Source organism: Oncorhynchus keta, chromosome 27 (genome assembly GCF_023373465.1).
Source record: "Oncorhynchus keta strain PuntledgeMale-10-30-2019 chromosome 27, Oket_V2, whole genome shotgun sequence".
In the NCBI taxonomy this organism is placed as follows: Eukaryota; Metazoa; Chordata; class Actinopteri; order Salmoniformes; family Salmonidae; genus Oncorhynchus; species Oncorhynchus keta.
This window is the reverse complement of record NC_068447.1, coordinates 45350273-45372940: the sequence shown is the minus strand read 5'-3', so window position 1 is coordinate 45372940 and position 22668 is coordinate 45350273. Positions and strand designations below refer to the sequence as shown.

The following is a 22668-nucleotide window of genomic DNA, read 5'->3' as shown; positions in this document are numbered from 1 at the left end:
TCAGAGAGTAAAGTGTGGATTGCAGTCACTCCTTGTCCATAGAACGCTTTCAAGGTAAGGAAACAAATATCTAAACATGGGAAATCTCGGAACTATCCTTTTAATCGTGTCTGACAAAATGTCTGTATAAAAAAGAAAGCAGCGAACATCATGCATTTCTTAGCAGTTACATCACAAAACATTTAGCATTAAAGGCAGAATTGAGGAAATACTAATGATGAAAAAATAGAATTACGTTTCATTTCAGTCATGAATCATCACGTAGTTCAGACAACAGCAGTGATGCTGTTCAAAGATTCTGAATAACACTGAATGAAAACATGTTTACTATACAGTATCAGGTACATAAAGTTTCATTTTTTGTTCCCGTTGACGTTTCTCAGGATTTAGTAACAGATTATTTTAACACACACAAAATAATATTTGTTTCTACATATTTCATGATTCCAGCATTTCTCACCTATAGGGGAAACAAGGATAAAAAAATCACACCTCCAATTGAAATTGATTGATTTTTAAGGTGAGGTGAGTGATTAGGATCAAATGACAGTAGGTTTAATGTACCTCCAGAGTTCATCATCATACAAGGCTCCCGCTTGCCATTGTAATTGTTGGGTTCTCCTGTGTGCCAGCTAGTGTAATCCAATCTTCACCCTTCACTCCAAAGCCACACCCGGTTCTGAAGGAAATATTTAATTTATTCACCCAGGGCAGATGGGAATCTCTTTAAAGCCACAAAATTAGGCTCCGTACACACTCAGGTTGTACAACTGATGTACAACGCATTTGGCAACGGAGTTTTTTTGGAAACTACACAAGCTTTGCGAAGACACCAGATAATGGTTGTGTAATAATTTCTGTACATACAAACTCTATGTTGTATCACAAAAAATTCAGATGTATCACAACCAATGTGTCAAATGGGTTGTACATCATTTGGGTTGTACACACAACAACCTGCGTGTGTGGCTCTGTGCTAAGTATTCCCAAACCTACTGTATAACTAGGTGTGGTTTAATTCATGAGCACTGTACCTGAACATGGTCAAATCCTACGATACAAGCATAGGTTAAATCATTCGTATGTCGTCCAACTCTTGCACAAAGTGATGCTCTGCTGAACTGTGTACGGACGCAAGGTTTGCCCCAGAGTGTCGCTGTAGGAAGGCTGAGAGAGAGAGTCAGTACTGATGAGCGAGTTTGTTACAAAACTGTATCTTTTTTTAGACTCAATACAGAGTAGACAATGGAATCGTTCCGAGTGGAAGACGTGTTTTAAAATATCGGTCGGTGTACCTCTGCCTCAAGCCATGTCCTCTGCGTACTGACAAACATAAAGCAGCGGGACCCATATCTGGTCCAGCTGGAAGGACATCACCTGCTCTGTGTCTTCACCTCCTCAGTCTCTGTAGGGAGGAAAGACACAGGCCGTGTGACATCACTCAATATAAACACCACACCTCATCATAGGTTACATAGCCTGGCTGAGACAGACTTCTTCTTCGGCTCGGATTCAATTCAAGGCCCACTACAGAGAAGCGCACCATGACTGCCGACGTTTACAGAGATCGCATTCATTGTAAATGCTGCGAATGTCAGTTCAAGCGTAAATTACCTTGAAAAAGGCGTGTTGACGGTTGTCCAGTGCGAACCTCTATGACACGGCTGGGATTGAATCCCAGCCTTACTGTTAGATGAAACACCCATAGGAGGAATCTGTTTAAGGTTCGTCTGCAGTAAGGGCTCTGTAACAGGGATATATCATATGTGATCAATTATGATGATGATGAAGTGTTAGCGAATTCAGTGAAGAGGTCAATTCAGACCTGTTACAGCAGGGGGCGATATACCACTTATCAAAAGGGAGGAGTTGTTCCCCATCATTGGCCTCCAGTAAGGGATCTGAAATAGCAAAAGGTCTTATCAGAATAATGATAGCATTTCCCAAATTCAAATGTGGACACACACAATGAATCAATCATGTAAAGTGAAGCAGAAGGATGATCAACAACATCGCCATGATGATAGTCACCTGAGAGAGAGAGAGAGAGAGAGAGAGAGAGAGAGAGAGAGAGAGAGAGAGAGAGAGAGAGAGAGAGAGAGAGGGAGAGAGGGGGGAGGGGAGAGAGGGGGAGAGAGAGGGGGAGAGAGAGAGGGGAGAGGGAGAGAGAGAGGGGGAGAGAGGGAGAGAGAGAGAGAGGGGGAGAGAGAGAGGGAGAGGGGGAGAGAGAGGGAGAGAGGGAGAGAGAGAGAGGGAGAGAGTGAGAGAGGAAGAGAGAGTGAAAGCAAGTTGGACAGAGACAGGGGGCAAAGACAAATTCAGTGAGTAGTTCAGACGAGTAGCTGTAGTTGAATAGCATATATTTCAGAGTGAATCACAGGTAGTTTCTAGGTTATCTTCAGGTAATCAGCTATATGTTCTGTTAAGCTGGAGAAAGAGGATAGCTTTAATACACCTGGCCACAAGGAAGCAACAATAATCTTCTGACCACAGTTAACTAATGCTGATTTGTTTATTGGGTAGCTATTCCGGTAACACATGCATGAACAGACGCGTGCACACACACACACGCATGCACAAGCGAGCACACACACGCACATTTCTTCTTTTTGTACTTAATTACCTGGCTGATAAACCGAGTCATTACAAGATTGTTGTTGGGTCTGTCAGAAGCGGTGAGTCGAGAAACTAGTTCGGATGATTAGTTGATTTATTACATTACAGGAAGAAAAACACATTTGAAAACGTTACACGTGCTATGATCAACAGGGAACCACCTCTGATGAACTTATGTGTTTCTTCACGTGATGTTCATAATGATGATGATCATGGTGGTAAAGAAGAAGAAGAAGAAGTGTCTCCGAACTCCCACTGTCTCAGTCCCCAGTGTCTATGCTTCAATAGTCTATGTACCAGGGGCTAGGGTCAGTCTGTTATATCTGGTACAATTATCCTGTCTTATGTGGTGTCCTGTGTCATCTTCTGTCTACTACCGCACCTGCCGTCTCGACCTCTGAATGCTCGGCTATTTACTCCTGAGGTTCTGACCTGTTGCACCCTCTATAACCACTGTGATTATTATTTGACCCTGCTGGTCATCTTTGATCTGACCTTAATAGACATGTACACAATCTCCACGCGGCACAGCCAGAAGAGGACTGTTCACCCCTCAGAGCCTACTTCATCTCTAGGTTTCTTCCTAGGTTCCTGCCTTTCTAGGGAGTTTTTCCTAGCCACCGTGCTTCTAGATTTGCATTGCTTGCTCTTTGGGGTCTAGGTTGGGTTTCTGTATAAGCACTTTGTGACAACTGCTGATGGAAAAAGGGCTTTATGAATACATTTGATTGACATTTGAAGAACAAGATGAACAAGAACAAGAAGTAACAAGAAGAAGAAGAAGACAATAATGATCAGAAATTCAAAATACCATTGTTTGTTGTGCACAAGCACATTATAATCAATAACATTATGCCATAATACCAATAAATAATAAAGTAAGGCATTGGCAAAAAATGATGCAAATTAATCTGTGAATGTCTTACTCTTTGGCTAATGTAAAGGTGATAGAAGACAACCAAAAGGCACAATGGTGCTTACTGTACTATTTCCCAAGGTTCACTGATTTGACCTTCCATTTGATTTTACTGCACCTTCCACTTTTTTACTTAAGTCCCAACTTTAGGGCCATGTTCACATCAGAACTGTTGACATCACATGTCTCATAAACAGAAAAGAAATTGAAGCCCGTTTTTTGAACTACAATTTCAAATGGTGAGATGACAGTCGGAGACACCTCTGTTTGACAGATGTGTATATCAAGGTTTGTCGTCGTCATCAGCCAGACCAACAAGGAAGTATGGATACAGTCTCTCAGTAAAGGTGTCTTTGTGAGCTTAGATGCGTGTCATATCTTTGGGGTCGTAAAAGGACACCTCCCCACTGGATCTCACACTGGTCAGATCATCAGACACAGAGAGACAGGGGTTTGCAGTGTTATGGTTCAGAATCACAGGAGTGTATTGGACTAACTCTTTCTTCTTCTCCCAGACTCTGAACTGCAGGTTTCCCAGGGGTTTGGCCACACTGAGAAGCGCTCCTGAGACCAACTGTGGACCGGGGTGTGTGTTGTTCTGGGTGTGTTTGTAGCTCATGAGGAATGTAAGGTCGTCTTTCTTACAGGTCTTGTTTCAGAGAGATCTGATCCTGAATTCTCTCCATCAAGCTGGCAATATTTTTCTCCTCTGCTGTTCTTCCTGCCACAGCCCAGCCAGTCTGGCCTCCTCTTCCTCTCTAAGGAAATGGTGAAACTTCTCAAACTACTCTCTCCATCTGCCTCGCTATGTCTGCACATTGCTTCTTAATGTGGACCTCCATGCTTTAGTCGTTTTCTTGATTCTTTCAAAGACTCCCTGTTGGATTTCAGTTCTTCCTTTTGATCAAATGCAGTCTTTTTTTATTGCCAGAACCTTTCCTAGAGTGTCTCTCTCTAACTTTATAGCGAGATCATTCTGGTTGATCTTCCTCAGAATTTCCATTGAGATCTTCACAGCTCCTTCATCATCTTCTCTTACAGTATCTTGCCTGTCAGCATTCTCCAGACAGCCCTTTGGAATGGGAGACAAGCCATCTAACACGTTCATAGTCAGGTGCCACTGAAATCTCTTCAGGTAATCTATGACCAAGCCTTCCAGAGCGGCCAGCAACAGCTCAGGGACAGGAGCAGGTGTCGCCATCGTAGACCACTCAGAAACTAGACTACAGGCAGTAAACTTTGAACTTTCACTTTTAAAAGCTGCACTTGGATCTACTGTTTGGATGGTACAGTATGTCTTAGCAATTGTTTGGTCTATTGATATTTGTCAGGAGACAAATTCCAGTTGTGTATCATGTTAAGAGTGAAAGTTACAAACAGACCCTCTGTAATGATGACAGATGGAACAAATTCACTCTACATTTCGACAACCCTGTCTTTATTTTCTTTGCTCTTTATTACACATTGTGTAGATATTGTTATTGCTATCATCTAATGTTGACATTCCACCTGAGCTCCACCTCGATTTTAGTGACACATTAACCTTCAATCTCAATGATGCCTGATGAAGACTTTTGGTCAAAAGGCATCACGCCATGCATAGCTGTATTTCTAGGCCATAGAGTTGGATAGAGGCCACACCTTTGCATCTTTGCCATAATGGCATCCGTGACATCATGAGCAGTGCCACTGAGGGCAATCTCCATTTCAAAGTAGTATATTTTTTCTTCTTTGGCTTCTACAAGTTTATCGACAGTCAGTAATTAAGGGTGCATACTACCACCTGGAGTGTGTCGTCTGAACAGGCATGAAGCCAAGCTATGGTGATTTACTGCCACCTGCAGTTATCACATGTTTGCTCAGGAGTGTTGGAATTATGGTATCCTTCCTTAGCCCATAGGAAGTCCCACCCATTTGACTAATTGAAAATGGTAAAAGTCCTCAATGGCTCAGGCCATGCTAAAACAGGCTTCATAACAAGTGGGCCCACTATCTAAATCTATGAACCAAGACAATCTACCATCTTTAATATGATCCTCAGTAGATCCGCGACTGGCTTCAAATCACAGAGGCCGCATCCTCATTTCCTTTCCTAGCGGATATGAACTCCTTTCCCAGAGCACGCCTCAATCTTATTACCGTTTGGGAATCAATGAACACAGAGTTCATTACTCCATGCCTTAGATACTAGCTTTGGAAGTCAACACAGAAACAATCGCAAAAGAGAGCGTATTACATAGAGTCAAGACTAATATTATCCAAACACTTCATATCAGATGATGATCATGGAGTACTGGGTATAGTGGTTGTATTCCGAGACCCTCCAATATAGCCAGTTTTGTTCTTCGGAGATGTGTTATCTTGTTGTGGGAATGGGTTGTTGTCTGTATGTAGCCAGTGTCGCTGAGCTTTGCAATAGCTGACGTTGTTTCCCATGAAAGTGCATAATAATACAAATCCTTAGTTATTTTAAATAGACAGATGCAATAAAGATGTTGACACATTCAAAGCATTGCACCATCATGCTTTAGCTTGCAATTATTTCCAGCATCACTCCCTAGATGGGTTCTTAAAATGAGAATGATAATACAATAAAATGTGTGAAATATGTGAAGGAAAAATGAGTTCATTCATTTCGCAACAAAGACCCAGACCTTTTGAACAAAAATAGTTTAATGGTTATTGACATTTAAGTCCCAATAACTGACAGAGGTACAATTGTTTCTTCCGATTCAAATAATAAAAAGTATTATATCCCATAACATTCAATACATTCAAAGGCTTTATCGTGCATAATACGCAAGACTTTGTACACACCTGAACTATGTTGTGCGGTGCATTTTGAGCCACAAAAATATGAAGGTACCCCGACAGTTTCTCCTTCATGCTGGCAGTCATGAATATACTCTTACAAGACAAAGCGATCAGTAATCCATTTAAACGTCCCTATTCCCTAAACTCCCTTGTTTACTCTATCTGTAAACTCTGTGCCTGTCAAGTTACTTCACAGTTTGTGCTTTCTGTAAGTGCAACGACCTATTGTGCTATTGTCCCTACTTTCCCAACGATTCAAGAATTCAATGAGGATTTTAAAAAAAGAAGAAGAATAGGAGCAGTTAACATTCTATACTGCATTGTGTCCCTAATTCAGTAACATGTACATGTTTGTGCTAATATTTTGTGCCTCCAGAATTTCATTAAGGCTCTATTCCACCCATATCGCGAAAAATGTAGTGCTAAAAGCCCAACAAAAATGTAAATGCAATGCTCCCGTGTTGGCAGAGATGGCATTCATGGTAAACTCTGGATATGTCGGCTCAATCAGAAATTACCTTCACATTTCTAATGCTAAATCTGTAATGCTTCAGCGATACGGATTGTAATAGTGCCATTAGGTGTTTTGTTTTTGTTTGTTTTTTTTGGCTTGAACTGGTCTGGCTTGGGGTCAGAAAAGGTTTGGACTGGGGTAGGGAAAGCTTAGATCTGTACTTGCAGTAATCGCTCATTCGAAAGAGAAAAGACCCTTCAATATCCACTTATGATGCTCACAACATGACAAAAGTATACATCAGTAGCAAAATTGTAATGTTGGCTGAATGTTGATAATCACATTTCTGGCATGGTATCTGTACAAACAATAAAACAAAAAAAAACATCAAATGTAATCTCTGAATATAATGGTTTTAAATGTATGGAAACCGGTAGATTTCATGAAGGCATGGTTTGACATGCCTTTATGTACACAGGGCATTGGGTATCAATACAAGCAACTGACTTGTGTGACATCAATCTTAAGGCAACACATCAGATATCATATCAGAAATCCACTTTGCACAAACGTGCTTCAAATAGTAATCTGTCGAATGAATAAGTGAATTATTTGAAAATGTTTCAAAGTGAATTTGAGAATTGGGATATAACTGTGTTCCAAACAATGGATTTAAAATTGATTGTAGCAATACAGTGCACAACGAGATGTTAAAATCTTTAATTGTTATCATGAGTGCAATCGTGTCAAAGGGAAATGAAGGTAGTTTACAGAATGTGTGGTATGAGTTACCTGAATAAAATAATGGGTTTGTCACAGATTGATGGCCATTGTTCAATCCATTTAGGTAACCAGTAGCTAGTTCCTTCAACTACACTGAGTTAAAGACATACCTTCAGGTAAAGGGGGGTTAATAGTTATATGATTCATAAGTCAAATATGAAATTATCTTTAGTTCGATGAAGACCGTTTTAAGACCGTATTGTACGCATTATCAAAGATGATTGGATGATTGTCTAGAGAACATACATGACTTTTGTTAATAGAAATAGATTTTCCTTTTTAGCTTAATTCAGGCCTATTGATTACTGTGCAAAATAGGTTACAACATATGAAATGTAAAAAAGGTTAGTTTAGGAAAAATGTGAAAAAGTTTGAAAGTAAACTATGTCACTGAAAAGTGGAATTGAATTGCTGGAGAGAATTCAAAGAGACAACAGAGTAAGAAACTGCATGTAAAATACAAAATATGTACACTGAAGCAATTCGCATAAACCCCTACTTTCACCAAGAGTCATGGAACTCTGTAACAAAAGCAACAATGAGTGTAAACATGTAATGTTCCAACTAAAGCATTGACTCAGTCATCCTTTGTTGTTTCGACTTCTTCGGCTACTTCAGCTGACTCCTTCTCTTCACGTTCTTCTGGAACGGACATAAAAATCTTCTGGCAGAACAGAGTAAAGATCTCTGAAAATAGAAAAACACACATTTCTAGTCTAAAACTGAAGGCCACATTTAATTTGCAGGAATGGAAAGATTGCATATGTAGAAACGTGTAAATGTGACTTTTTTAAATGACCTTAACCTTTTTCTTTCAAACCCTCATTTACTTTGTATGTTCAATTTAATTAGGGAATAAACATGCAAACTTTGCATTTGAGTAAAAACGTCATACAAAATGACACAAAACAGCTTGTTACTATACGTGCAAAAACAAAAACGCAAAACAAAAAAAAAACAGGAACAAAATCATTGGCCTTGACTTTGCAGTACTGTACATACAGACAGAATGTAAGATTTAAATGTATATCCAGCTCACCTAAGATCTTCTTTACAATGTGGGGCTTCTTCCACTTGTACCCCAGAAGATAGGCGGGGATACCAGTGAGGATGATCCCACTGCCTATCAGGCACTCGAAGGGAGCTGCCCAGAAGGACACCACGATCATGAAGACACAGCCCAGCACAAACACCACAGGGACCACCAACCAAATCTGCCAGGGAAAATAAGATAAATGTACAGAAACAAAAATGGGCTCAGCTTCATATCACTTCAAACATTCTATCGCGCTGTGGATGGAAAAATATATTTTCAACTTCCTGCAGGAACATCATATTTTAATTGAGTAGGGCCAGGGCCGGTCCTTGCCATTCTGCCTCTATAGGTGAGGCCAAAAAATGCCACCCCCCACACAACTAGAATAGTCCCAGTAAGCAAAATTAAGTTGAAAATACATGTATAAGACATATTTTCCAGACATTCAATTTAGTTTTTTTCTCCCCAATTTCATAGTATCCAATTATTGGTAGTTACTATCTTGTCTCATTGCTACAACTCCCGTACGGGCTCGGGAGAGACGAAGGTCGAAAGTCATGCGTCCTCCGAAACACAACCCAACCAAGCCGCACTGCGTCTTAACACAGCCCGCATCCAACCCGGAAGCCAGCCGCACCAATGTGTCAGAGGAAACACCGTTAACCTGGCAACCTTGGTTAGCGTGCCCTGCGCCCGGCCTGCCACAGGAGTCGCTGGTGCGCGATGAGACAAGGATATCCCTACCGGCCAAACCCTCCCTAACCCAGTCGCGGCCGGCTGCGACAGAGCCTGGACGCGAACCCAGAATCTCCGGTGGCACAGCTAGCTCTGCAATAAAATATATATTTTTTGGACGTAAAAAAAACATGTATTTTACGGATGTTGAAATTAGGTTCATTTTCAGTTCTGAATGAAAGTTGAAAGTACTTTTTTTCCCGGATTATAAAAATAATTATTTTACAGACATTGAAAATATGTATTTCCCGGAAGTTGACATCAAGCTAATTGTTGGTTCTGAATGAAAGTTGAAAATCATGAATTTGTAGACGTCTATGTTTGGGCCACATCAAGACGTTTATGATTGGTTCAGAATTTTGTCCGGACCAGACCAAAAACCAATGTCCGTGGATGTGGAAATCAAGGCCAGTCCAGAACTGCACAAAAAAAAGAAGTCCAAAAGGTATTGGCATTCCTGAAGCCTGTGACTAATCAATTTGGCTATTTAAGCTCTAAATATCAGCTACCCAACGTTATCAGGAGTTATCGCGAGCCTATTTGCAATGTGGTTGCACGGCGTGAAATGCAGAAGTATTTTCTTTTTCACTATGAACAGCTTGTCAAAAATGGACAGATTCAAACTTGAACCCACTGACATTGGGTTGAAACTCCTGGACAACAGCTGTGATTGTCCATTATATATTGTCCATTATATATTGTCCATTTCTCTTTGACCTATCCTGTTTTTATGATATTTTGTTTGATAACATGACAGCACATTTTCTATTTGATTGAGAGCAATTTAGGTTAGGCTATTTGATGGGAGAAACCTCCACGATGTAAAAAGTGTCCATCTCCATTGCATTGTCATACATTTTATCTCCAGCTGCAGAAAAGGCCACATACTCTTTGTACCATATCCTATATCTGCTACATGATTTATGTTAGATCATTTTTTTTGATGGAACGTTGGTGGAGCGCTGCAGAGATGTGTCTCTCCAAACGCACGCTGGAGAGGCACGCTGGGAATGGACAAGCAAAATATATTGTGCTCCTTCCTTTGACAAAGTGGGTACTGCTTATCAAAAGGTGGCATCGCTGAAGTTGGAGACTTTTATCTCCCTCACCAACTTTAAACATCTGCTATCTGAGCAGCTAACCGATCGCTGCAGCTGTACATAGTCCATCGGTAAATAGCCCACCCAATTTACCTACCTCATCCCCATACTGTTTTTATTTATTTACTTTTCTGCTCTTTTGCACACCAATATCTCTACCTGCACATGACCATCTGATCATTTATCACTCCAGTGTTAATCTGCTAAATTGTAATTATTCGCCTACCTCCTCATGCCTTTTGCACACAATGTATATAGACTCTTTTTTTTCTACTGTGTTATTGACTTGTTTATTGTTTACTCCATGTGTAACTCTGTGTTGTTGTCTGTTCACACTGCTATGCTTTATCTTGGCCAGGTCGCAGTTGTAAATGAGAACTTGTTCTCAACTAGCCTACCTGGTTAAATAAAGGTGAAATAAAATAAAATAAATAAAATCACTGTTTACCCAAAAAGCCCATATGCCACTGGTTGAGAGAAATTGTCATTGTTTTTGGGCAGAATTCTGTGAGGTTTTATGTGTTGTTGTTGGAGGTGCGTCTTCTTCAGTTTAGCTGTTGATCCGCCTAATCCTGCCTAATGACGGGACCGCCTGTGAGTAGGGCCATAAGACCCTGTTCAATACTTTTGAAATGCACTTATCTGACATGACATAATCGGTGAGAGAAATGTATATAAAATCTGGTATACACCAATCCAGCCATGTCAGATCAGTGATTACTTCAAGGTAGGGATGAAGGAAGGATGCATTTGAAGATTATTCAAACCATAACCCGAGCCTCCCAATGAGCAAAATTGGTTGAATTATGGTTTTTCTACGTTTTTCCAATGTATTTTCAACTTCTTGTGGTCATAGAGCTGTGTTCAGAAACAGTACCTTGATGGGCCTCCTGAGCTCTGGCTTGGTCCAGCGGAGCCACAGCAAGCCGGCGATCGCCATGCCCACACACAACCAGGTAAAGAAGCTGAACAGGTTGATAACCGAGAAGATGTCCTTGGACAGGGCGTAAAGCATGGACAGGAAACACTGCAGGGAGAGGAATCATATATAGACATTGGGCTCACGTATTAACCCTAATTCCTCATTTCATTTTGTGATAGCTAATTGCATTCTCCAGCTGCATAAGTATGTAGACTATACATTTGCCTTTACTTTACACGTTTACTCCACACCCAACTGTTTTTCAGCGAAAGGTTACCATTAAAATGCAGTAAATGTACCACTTTATTGATACAATTGTTTTATTGTAATGGGAATAACTACTATTCAGTTACTATGTACGATGTTGAGATGTACTGCATCTACAAATAATAATCTGTGCCAGATTGACTTGAGTCGATGACTATGATTATAACTTTGCCCAATTCTGGGTTCTGAAATGTACAATTCTGTCTAACCAAGGATGGCATTACATTTGAGATCAATTCAGGGACCAATGGCAGTACTCACTGTGAAAATTAGGGAGGGCACTGGGGTGAAGAGGTCAGTGTGGACCAATCCCAGTGCAGCAGGGAGCTGACCCTCTCGAGCGCCAGCATAAAACAGCCTATAAGAAGAGGCAGACGAACCCTGATGATTGAGTGTTCTGCAGTTGTGCAGCATTTTGATCAAATCTCTAGGCTTTAAGTATCAAAGGACTGAATTAAAAACACGCAGATACACACACACTCTTTGTCAAGTTATCTATGGATATAGATACAGACCGTGCCGAGGTGAACAGGCTTCCGTTGACAGCGCCGAAGCAGGACAGGCCCACGAAGACAGGGATGAGCCAGGACATCACACCAAGATGATATTCCCCAAAGATCTGCAATGGGAAAGCACTACCATTGAATACTCTCATTCCAATTCAACATCTCAATGTACTATCTTTACCATTATTATGCTGTCTGTTACCTTTTTGTTCGCAAAATAAATGGCAGGAATTTAGCTCACTGTTATCCTGCTCCAAAACGTGATCTTTAAAAAAAAAGCCATCCTTACCACAGCTACTGCCTCGGACTCAACCATCACACTCGGGGGGATAGTGGTGAAATAGGCCAGGTTGGTCAGTACGTACACCACGGTTACAATGGGCATGGAGATAATGATGGACAGGGGCAGGTTTCTAGAAACAAGGTCGTCAATTAAAGATCATGTCATTGGGGGCACTCATAATGGGTCAGCCAATCACATTTGAGGTTCAGAGTCAACAGTGTGATTTGATCTAATATTAGTGTTTAAATTCATGCAATTGTATGACTGTATTCTATGTGATTACATTATATGAGTGTGGCATTTGATTAACACTGTACAATCCTCAAAAAAACCTTAAATCACACATAAATCACCTCTCTGGATTGATCATTTCCTCTGTCACGTAATTCAGGTAATTCCTAAAGGAGAGGAAACAGAACATGATGCATTATATTCCAACAAAAACAGTTGAAGTTGGAAGTTTACATACACCTCAGCCAATACATTTAAACTCAGTTTTTCACAATTCCTGACATTTAATCAGAATAAAAATGTCCTGTCTTAAGTCAGTTAGGATCACCACTATATTTTAAGAATATGAAATGTCAGAATAATAGTAGAAAGAATTATTTATTTCAGCTTTTATTTCTTTCATCACATTCCCAATGGGTCAGAGGCTTACATACACTCAGTTAGTATTTGGTAGCATTGCCTTTAAATTGTTTAACTTGGGTCAAACGTTTTGTGTAGCCTTCCAGAAGCTTCCCACAATAAGTTGGGTGAATTTTGTCCCATTCCTCCTGACAGAGCTGGTGTAACCGAGTCAGGTTTGGAGGCCTCCTTGCTGGCACACGCTTTTTCAGTTCTGCCCACAAATTTTCTATAGGATTGAGGTCAGGGCTTTGTGATGGCCACTCCAATACCTTGACTTTGTTGTCCTTAAGCCATTATGCCACAACTTTGGAAGTATGGTTGGGGTCATTGTCCATTTGGAAAACCCATTTGCGAAAAAGCTTTAACTTCCTAACTGATGTCTTGAGATGTTGCTTCAATACATCCACAATTGTCCTACCTTATGATGCCATCTATTATGTGAAGTGCACCAGTCCCTCCTGCAGCAAAGCACCCCCACAACATGATGCTGCCACCCCCATGCTTCACTGTTGGGATGGTGTTCTTCAGCTTGCAAGCCTCCCCCTTTTTCGTCGAAACATAATGATGGTCATTATGGCCAAACAATTATATTTTTATTTCATCAGATCAGAGGACATTTCTCCAAAAAGTAATATCTTTGTCCACATACATTTGCGAACCGTAGTCTGGCTATTTTATGGCGGTTTTGGAGCAGTGGCTTCTTCCTTGCTGAGCGGCCTTTCTGTCACAAATTCCACCGAAGTCAGCTCCTCTCCTTGTTCGGGCGGCGTTCGGCGATTGACGTCACCGGCTTTCTAGCCATCGCGTCTCCATTTCTCATATTCCATTGGTTTTGTCTTGTTCCATTACACACCTGGTTTTCATTCCATAATTACTGCATGTATTTATTCATCTGTTTCCCCTCCATGTCTTTGTAATTGTTTGTTTGTTATGTGGATTATTGTCAGGCGCTTTACTTTTGCCATGTTCCGTGTTTTTGGCACGTTATTGTTTTAATGTGCTGTATTTTGTGGAACGGAATTAAAGTGCACCTGTTCACTACACTCTGCTCTCCTGCACCTGACTTCGCCTCCCGTACACACCCGTGACACTTTCAGGTTATGTTGATATAGGTCTTGTTTTACTGTGGATATAGATAATTTTGTACCTGTTTCCCCCAGCATCTTCACAGCGTCCTTTGCTGTTGTTCTGGGATTGATTTGCACTTTTCGCACCAGAGGATGTCCATCTCTATGGGGCAGGATGCATCTCCTTCCTGAGCGGTATGACGGCTGAGTGGTCCCATGGTGTTTATACTTGCGTACTATTGTTGTACAGAGGAAAATGGTACCTTTAGGCATTTGGAAATTGCTCCCAAGGATGAAACAGACTTGTGGTCTATAATTGTTTTTCTGAGGTCTTGGCTGATTTCTTTTGACTTTCCCATGATGTCAAGTTTGAAGGTAAGCTTTGAAATACATCCACAGGTACACCTCCAATTGACTCAAATTATGTCAATAAGTCTATCAGAAGCTTCTAAAGCCATGACATAATTTTCTGGAATTTTCCAAGCTGTTACAAGGCACAGTCAACTTATTGTATGTAAACTTCTGACCAACCTGACTTGTGATACAGTGAATTATAAGTGAAATAATCAGTCTGTAAGCAATTGTTGGAAAAATGTCTTGTGTCATGAACAAAGTAGATGTCCTAATCAACTTGCCAAAGCTATAGGTTGTTAACAAGAAATTTGTGTGGTTGAAAAACTAGTTTTAATGACTCCGATCTAAGTGTATGTAAACTTCCGACGTCAACTGTACATTACAGCATCTAATATTAGATCCGTTTAGATTAGTTGCATAGCATCAACCTTCTATAGGCTACACACTGGAATTATATCCATAGTACATAACAAGCATCCTGTGAACAGTTTGTGTCCACATTCTGATTGTGTAGGTAGACAGTCAAAACACATGCTGTCACTGTTGTCACAATGTAATAGACATGTTTTTAATACCATGTGTAGACGCATTGAACCCTGGATCAATTGTGATCAGATCATCTTGATTAACAAAAGTCATATGATAATGCCAGGGTCGTATATACTGCGCACAAAATAGAAGCAAACGGAAGCCAACTATTTGAAATTGTCCAATAAGAAGTGCTTGTTTACACTTTCCATTGCATATGGCTTTGAAACATTTTGTTATGTTGGAACCTAATACGACTCAGGTGTAAACGTGCCCTGTGTGGTGTTGCAAAGGCCTTTACCATCCACCAAAAGCAAAGAGTCCACTGTATAGAGCCAACACAATGTTGTCGACTCCCCATTTGCTGCCTTCAAATGCTAATTCTGGTGTCAGGTATGGCACATCACCTGTTTAGACACAGACAAGAAAGCAGCATTAGATGTCACTACTTGGCAAAAAGGGACCGACTCCAACGAACAATGAACTGAGAATATAAACAGTATATTGAATGCATGGAATATGGTAGACACACACGTGTACACACGCACACGTGAGCGTTTTGATATGAAGCCATATAAAGTCACAATTGTTGTGATAATTTGGCCCAATATGTTTTGCCTTTGCACACTTGCTATGTATGACTACATTTGACTGATAGAGATGACATTTGGAAAAAGAGAAAATGGCTTTTTTTAACACCTAACCCTGGGTTAGTCCATCTGCCATTGAGGCGCTGAGAATATAATACTGTTTGGGAGTTGACATTTTAAAATGAGGAGGGAGACCTTTTTGATGATAACAAATGTCTATCCACTCAATTATTCACGTAATATCCAGGCCAGTGAAAAGCCTACTATAGAGGCCTACATCAGAAAGGGAACATGCTGTCAAGATTGGAAAATGGAAAATGTTTGTTTTCTAATCCACTGTCTTGTCTACCTGTTCATTTTAGTTGTAAATGACAGCGCTTCAATTGTTAGGATTGCCATAGAAGCACTGCTTAGTATACTGTACCTCTCTCTTTCTCTCTGACCCTCTGTCTTTATAGCTCTCTCTCGTCCCTGAACAAGCAGAAGGGTGCATACCTTGGAAGAGTTTAGGCCTTATTGATCATGTTGGAATAAATGAACATAATCTCTAGAGGCAAACAATGATACTCCTATGAGTTGTGGCTCTTTGTTGTCATCCAGGCCTACATCAAAGGTGCAGTGGTGATAAAATGAAAATAGGGTTTACAACACTGCAAAATGGCAATCTCATCAAGATTTTTTTTAAATAGTTGTGTTGATTTTGAACTCAACAAGATAATCTGCATGCCAAATTATCCGCCCATGCGGTAAGATCATTTATATTTGGCAAATATCTTATTTTCAAGCATATATTGGGAGAAAAGTAGGGTAATATATACTAACTTGCTTTGTAACAGAAACCACATGTCCTTGACTCCTAAAATGATACATGTGGGTACAATGACACATTGACATATTAGAAGTGAAGAGGGGAGCTGGACCCCATCCATATGCAGTGCTGATTGCTGATCTCTCTATCACTGCTCTCGTGTGCACAATATATCTGTACAATGTAAAGCTATGAGTCTTTCCTTCACCTTGTCCTGTCTCTCCTACTCTAGAATCTACATGAGCGGTAGAAGATGCTAGAGAGAGAAAACTGAAACAGACACCCCTTCTTTTCAGATGGCAGAGCGTTCATTTTTCCCCATCCTCCACTCCAGTCGTAAAATAATCTTAAGAGCACAGCACAAGGAACAAGCTCATTGGCTAGTTATTTTTTTAAATATAATTTTTAATTTTTCTCTCTGCATTGTTGGGAATGGATTTTGTAACAGCATTTCACTGTTAGTCTACACCTGCTGTTTACAAAGCATGTCACAAATAAGATTTGATTTGATTGATTTGTTTTAGTTTCCATGGCAACCCAATGTGCAGCACCAAGGTAGCCGGAGTGGTCTTGTGGCAGCGGGACCAGATGTAGTAGGGGGAAAAGGTGGCTGCACAATGTATGTTGGATGGGTGGGTTGTCTTTAAATACAAAGCTATTTTGCTAGGAATTCATGAGGGTGCAGATGGTTTAGCTATATCGCAGACAGTAGGCTATGAAATTTCAAAATAATTTTCAGCTTCACTTTAGTATTTTATAAAGAGATGGTTGCAAAAACACTGGATAATACACATGACTAGCTAAGCCGTGGTGAAATATGTCTAACAAGCACGAACCTATAGACAGGATGAGAGGATGTGTCAGGCGTGTGTCCGATTTACCCACAGACACCGGTACATGTGTGTGAACTTACCGGTTCCGATCTGAATGAAGCCGAAGATGATGATGATGATCAGGGCCAGGAGCTTGGACACAGTGAACAAGTCCTGGACCTTGGTGGCAGCCCGCACGCTGATGCAGTTCACAAAGGTCAACGATGCTGACCGAGCGAAACACAGGGTAGAACATGATTGACCCTCGAATGTAAATTGCATATTTTTATGTTTTTATTATTTTATTAATGTATTTTTGTTATTTAAAAATAAATATACAGCAGACGTGAGAGAACATCAGTGGGGGAAAACGGTCCCTTAAAAAAAGACATAAGGGAGGCCAGCAAAATAGTAATTGAGTGAATACAGAAGTAGTGGCGGTAAACACATATTAAATCGTGCAGCTGGCTAAGAAACACCTGTTTGGTTGATGTGTGTTGCAGTATGTGTCAGTATTTGTATAGTTGACTAATAATATTTTTTAAAGTATTATTTCTGCAATGTACAGGCACCCCGATTCCGGAGGTAGTGATGGTTATACTCACTGAGGCAGAGACAAGCGATGAGCTTTGCGGCACTATCGGGCACACTGCAGTTTGGGTAGAGGGGTTTGAGCAGGTAGGTGGCGAACACCAACGACACCACGTACTGGGAGGACGGCCTGATGATCAGCATCTCCACCCACAGCTTGAGGAAGGCGGCCAGCTCACCGTACACCTACAATACAACTTCATTTGTCTAGCTGCAAACAACAGTTTTGGCTTCTGCTTGTTTTTCAAGCCCCGCAGATAGCACACAGACACACACAAACACAACCACCCCACCCCCACACACACACCTCCAGGATATAGGTGTAGTCTCCGCCCGACTTGGTAATGGTGGTACCCAGCTCGGCATAGCATAGGGCACCCATGGTGGACACCACACCACACACGGCCCACACCACTAGCGAAAGACCGGCCGAGCCCGCCTCCTTAACCACCCCGGTGGGTGTGATGAAGATGCCCGAGCCGATGATGGTGCCAATGATCATGCCCACACCGTTAAAGAGCGTGATGCTGCGCTTCAGTTCAATCGTGCCGCCTGCCGCCTTGGCTGGGGAGGAGGCCTCTGCGGTAGGGGTGGTGGCTTCCATGGCATCAGCAGCCGTAGGGGTAGGGGTGGATGGAGAGGCAGGCTTGAATGGAAGCTTGTCCAGCGACGGAGGCTGGTCAGTGTTGTCCGGAGCCGCCTCAGCTGCAGGATGAGGGGGAAAGGTTGAGGGAGGAGGGGGTGACAGGGTGGGAAAGAGGGGGACAAGGTAGAGTTCATTAAAAGGGATTGCTGGCACTCTCCTCTCGATGACAGTTCAGGAGTTGAGCAGCACATTGACTTTACATGGCCCTGTATTGTAAATAGACTGAATAGACAGGGAATGAATTGATAAGCTATGTCATGAAGAGAAAGTAGGATGATGCAAGCACCATGACTTGTATTGGATGCTTATGAAAATATGTGGGTTATAACACAGATGACATCAGATGAATGCCAAGTTGACTAATACCACTCCAGTGCATCTTCGAACCTATACACTTTTTATGGCTGGGGGGCAGTATTGAGTAGCTTGGATGAATAAGGTGCCTAAAGTAAACGGCCTGCTCCTTAGTCTCAGTATATAATATATGCATTTTATTATTGGTATTGGATAGAAAACACTCAAAAGTTTCTAAAACTGTTTGAATGATGTCTGTGAGTATAACAGAACTCATATTGGCAGGCAAAATCCTGAGTTGAAATCAAAACAGGAAGTCAGAAATCTGAGCTTTGTATGTATTCACCAGAGTCCCCAATGAAATCCCCTTGAGATATGAATGCTGTTGCACTGCCTAGGGGTTCAACTAGATGTCAACCATCAATAGAAATTATAATGAGACTTCTATGATGTTGTGGGAGTAAACGATAGCAGAATCAGTCAAGTGTCTGGCAGTCAGCCATTTTCTGATCATGTTTATTCCTCGTGGTAGTCACTTGCATTCCATTGCTCACGAAGACAAGAAGGAGTACTCCGATTGGAATTTTATTGAAGCTATATGTTAAAACCATCCTAATGATTGATTCTGTACTTAGTTTGAAATGTTTCTTAGACGGTAATATCACTTTTTAAAGTTTTTGTTCGATATAACGCTGACCAGAATTAGTGTTTGGATATGTATACCAAACGCTCTAACAAAAGAAGGTATTTGGACATAAATAACGGACATCTTCGAACAAAACAAACATTTATTGCGGACCTGGGATTCCTGTAGTGCTTTCTGATGTAGATCATCAAAGGTAAGGGAATATTTATCATGTAATTTCTTGTTTATGTTGACGCCATCTTTGCGGCTGTGGTGTTTTTACTTTTGAGCGCCGTCTCAGATTGTTGCATGCGTTTCTTTTTCCGTAAAGTTTTTAAAAAATCTGACACAGCGGTTGCATTAAGGAGAGGTTTATCTATAATTCCATGTGTATAAATTGTATTATCATCTACATTTATGATGAGTATTTCTGTTGAATGTTGTGGCTATGCAAAATCACTGGATGTTTTTGGAACTAGTGAATCTAATACGCCAATGTAAACTCAGATTTTCTGATATAAATATGAACTTTATCAAACAAAACATGCATGTATTGTGTAACATGAAGTCCTATGAGTGTCATCTGATGAAGATTATCAAAGGTTAGTGATTCATTTTATCTCTATATGTGCTTTTTCTCTCTCTCTCTTTTGGCTGGTAAAATTGGCTGTGTATTGTTGGTGACAACAACATAATTGTTTGTGGTGCTTTCCCCGTAAATCCTATTTGAAATCGGACACTGTGGTGGGATTAACAACAAGACTACCTTGAAAACGTTATAAGATAAATGTATGTTTGAGGAATTTTAATTCTGAGATTTCTGTTGTTTTGAATATGGCGCCCTGTACTATTTCTGGTTGTTGTTATATCGCTCCCGGAAATGGGATCTCAGCCATAAGAAACCAAGACAGACCAGACCTCATTAACACATTAATGCAGAAATGTTGAGTGTTTGTCTGTGTGTGTGCGTGTGTGGGGAGAACAAGTATTTGATACACTAGCGATATGGCAGTTTTTCCTACTTACAAAGCATGTAGAGGTCTGTAATTTTTATCATTAGGTACACTTCCACTGTGAGAGACTGAATCTAAAACAAAAATCTAGAAAATCACATTGTAAGAGTTTTAAGTAATTAATTAGCATTTTATTGCATGACATAAGTATTTGATACATCAGAAAAGCAGAACTTAATATTTGGTACAGAAACCTTTGTTTGCAATTACAGAGATCATACATTTCCTGTAGTTCTTGACCAGGTTTGCACACACTGCAGCAGGGATTTTGGCTGTCGCTGGGCAATACGGACTTTCAGCTCCCTCCAATGATTTTCTATTGGGTTCAGGTCTGGAGACTGGCAAGGCCACTCCAGGATCTCGAGATGCTTCTTACAGAGCCACTCCTTAGTTGCCCTGTCTGTGTGCTTCGGGTCGTTGTCATGCTGGAAGACCCAGTCACGACCCATCTTCAATGCTCTTACTGAGGGAAGGAGGTTGTTGGCCAAGATCTCGCCCCATGGCCCCATCCATCCTCCCCTCAATTCGGTGCAGTCATCCTGTCACCTTTGCAGAAAAGCATCCTCAAAGAAAAAAAAGCCCCACGAGTTGAGATCTTGCATGGAGCCCCAGACCGAGGGTGATTCACCGTAACCTCGAACTTCTTCCATTTTCGAATAATTGCGCCAACAATTGTCACCAAGCTGCATACCTATTGTCCTGTAGGCCATCCCAGCCTTGTGCAGGTCTACAATTTAACCCTGATGTCCTTACACAGCTCTCTGGTCTTGGCCATTGTGGAGAGGTTGGATTCTGTTTGATTGAGTGTGTGGACAGGTGTCTTTTATACGGGTAACGAGTTCAAACAGGTGCAGTTAATACAGGTAATGAGTGGAGAACAGGAGGGCTTCTTAAAGAAAAACTAACAGGTCTGTGAGAGACAGAATTCTTACTGGTTGGTAGGTGATCAAATACTTATATCATGCAATAAAATGCAAATGAATTACTTAAAAATCATACAATGTGATTTTCTGGATTTTTGTTTTAGATTCCGTCTCTCACAGTTGAAGTGTACCTATGATAAAAATTATAGACCTCTACATGCTTTGTAAGTAGGAAAACCTTCAAAATCGGCAGTGTATGTGTATCAAATATTTGTTCTCCACACTGTATATATGTGTGTGTGTGTGTGTGTGTGTGTGTGTGTGTGTGTGTGTGTGTGTGTGTGTGTGTGTGTGTGTGTGTGTGTGTGTGTGTGTGTGTGTGTGTGTGTGTGTGTGTGTGTGTGTGTAAGCGCTGTCATAGGCCTTTCAGACAGATCCATTTCACAAGTCAGAACATATCCCCACTCTTAACCTCTCACTAGCCCTGTAGCAAATCACATCATTAGAAAACTCTAGCTAACCCCATACCACCTCAAGATGCCTTAAAGCTGTGCATGACCAAATACATATACAGTACATGAACATCCATGTATAAATGCATGCATTGCTGCACCAGATTATGCAGTAGCCTGAGCATCTGATGCAACTCTGCACCATGTGGTATCTAGGCTAGGCTAATTTATGTGTGTGTGTGTGTTTGTGTGTGTGTTCGTGTGTGTTTATGTGTGTGTGTTGTGCGGGAGCGGTGTACCTACCCTCCATCTTCTCCTGGCCCTCGGTTGCCGTCTTCAAGCTCTCCTGGCTGTTCCATGGTTTCAGCTCCGGCTCTGCCATCCTGTTGTTCGTTTGGCCCCCTTATCTCTTTTACCCTTCCTTTTTTGCTCTCTTCCTCCTAGCTAGGCTTCCCTACAGCCTCTCTTTCTCACACACACCCTCCCTCTGTTTCTCTCCTCCTCCCTCTTTTTCTCCTTCACACTATATCTCGTCCCGCTTGTCTCCCTCTCTCCAGTGTGATAGTGAGTGCAGGAGAGGTAGCAGCAGACCTAGTGTGGTGCCTGATGTGGTGATGGTGATGCTGCCACCTAGCCTACGCCCACTTTTGATGAATGATGGGAGTGATAGAGAGCTCAGCAAGAGAGGGGGAACTAGGTCATTGTCAGCTTTTGGAGGGACTGCAGCCACGTGACAAATCTTTTTGTGCCGTGTGTGAGGCAACGATGTGTGTATGGCTGTATGCTTTGATGCGAGCGTGGCACACGGACAAAGAATGCAAAAAGCTCCGGCACTCCACCTAGTGGCCATGACAGGGAAGTCCATTGTCTTTGTTCTCTCTCCCATGAATGGGTCATATAGAATGCATCAGATCTAAAAATAAAAAAAGCCATCTTGGATGTCACTGTCCAAATATATAC

The 22668-nt window shown here is 41.3% G+C and overlaps 1 protein-coding gene across 1 annotated transcript; it reads right to left on the bottom strand.

Annotated features, from left to right (window-relative positions):
* Positions 1 to 6185: 6185 nt before the first annotated feature.
* Positions 6186 to 22366, bottom strand: LOC118360192 (large neutral amino acids transporter small subunit 1-like). Its single transcript, XM_035739431.2, has 12 exons — positions 22012 to 22366; positions 18123 to 18520; positions 17830 to 18001; positions 17326 to 17451; positions 15316 to 15421; positions 12786 to 12830; positions 12439 to 12562; positions 12159 to 12262; positions 11905 to 12001; positions 11332 to 11481; positions 8623 to 8797; positions 6186 to 8270 (listed from the first exon to the last, which is right to left on the bottom strand). The coding sequence occupies exons 1-12, from the start codon at positions 22088 to 22090 to the stop codon at positions 8161 to 8163; spliced, it is 1686 nt and encodes a 561-aa protein (XP_035595324.1). The 5' UTR covers positions 22091 to 22366; the 3' UTR covers positions 6186 to 8160.
* Between the last annotated feature and the right edge of the window lie 302 nt (positions 22367 to 22668).

Coding starts and splice junctions, on each gene's coding strand:
- LOC118360192 (XM_035739431.2), bottom strand. CDS start 22,090: ATGGCAGAGCCGGAGCTGAAACCATGGAACAGCCAGGAGAGCTTGAAG. Junction 12,002..12,158: donor AGCCTGTTCACCTCGGCACG/GTCTGTATCTAT, acceptor CTCTTCTTATAG/GCTGTTTTATGCTGGCGCTC. Junction 8,798..11,331: donor AGCTCAGGAGGCCCATCAAG/GTACTGTTTCTG, acceptor TTTCCCTGGCAG/ATTTGGTTGGTGGTCCCTGT.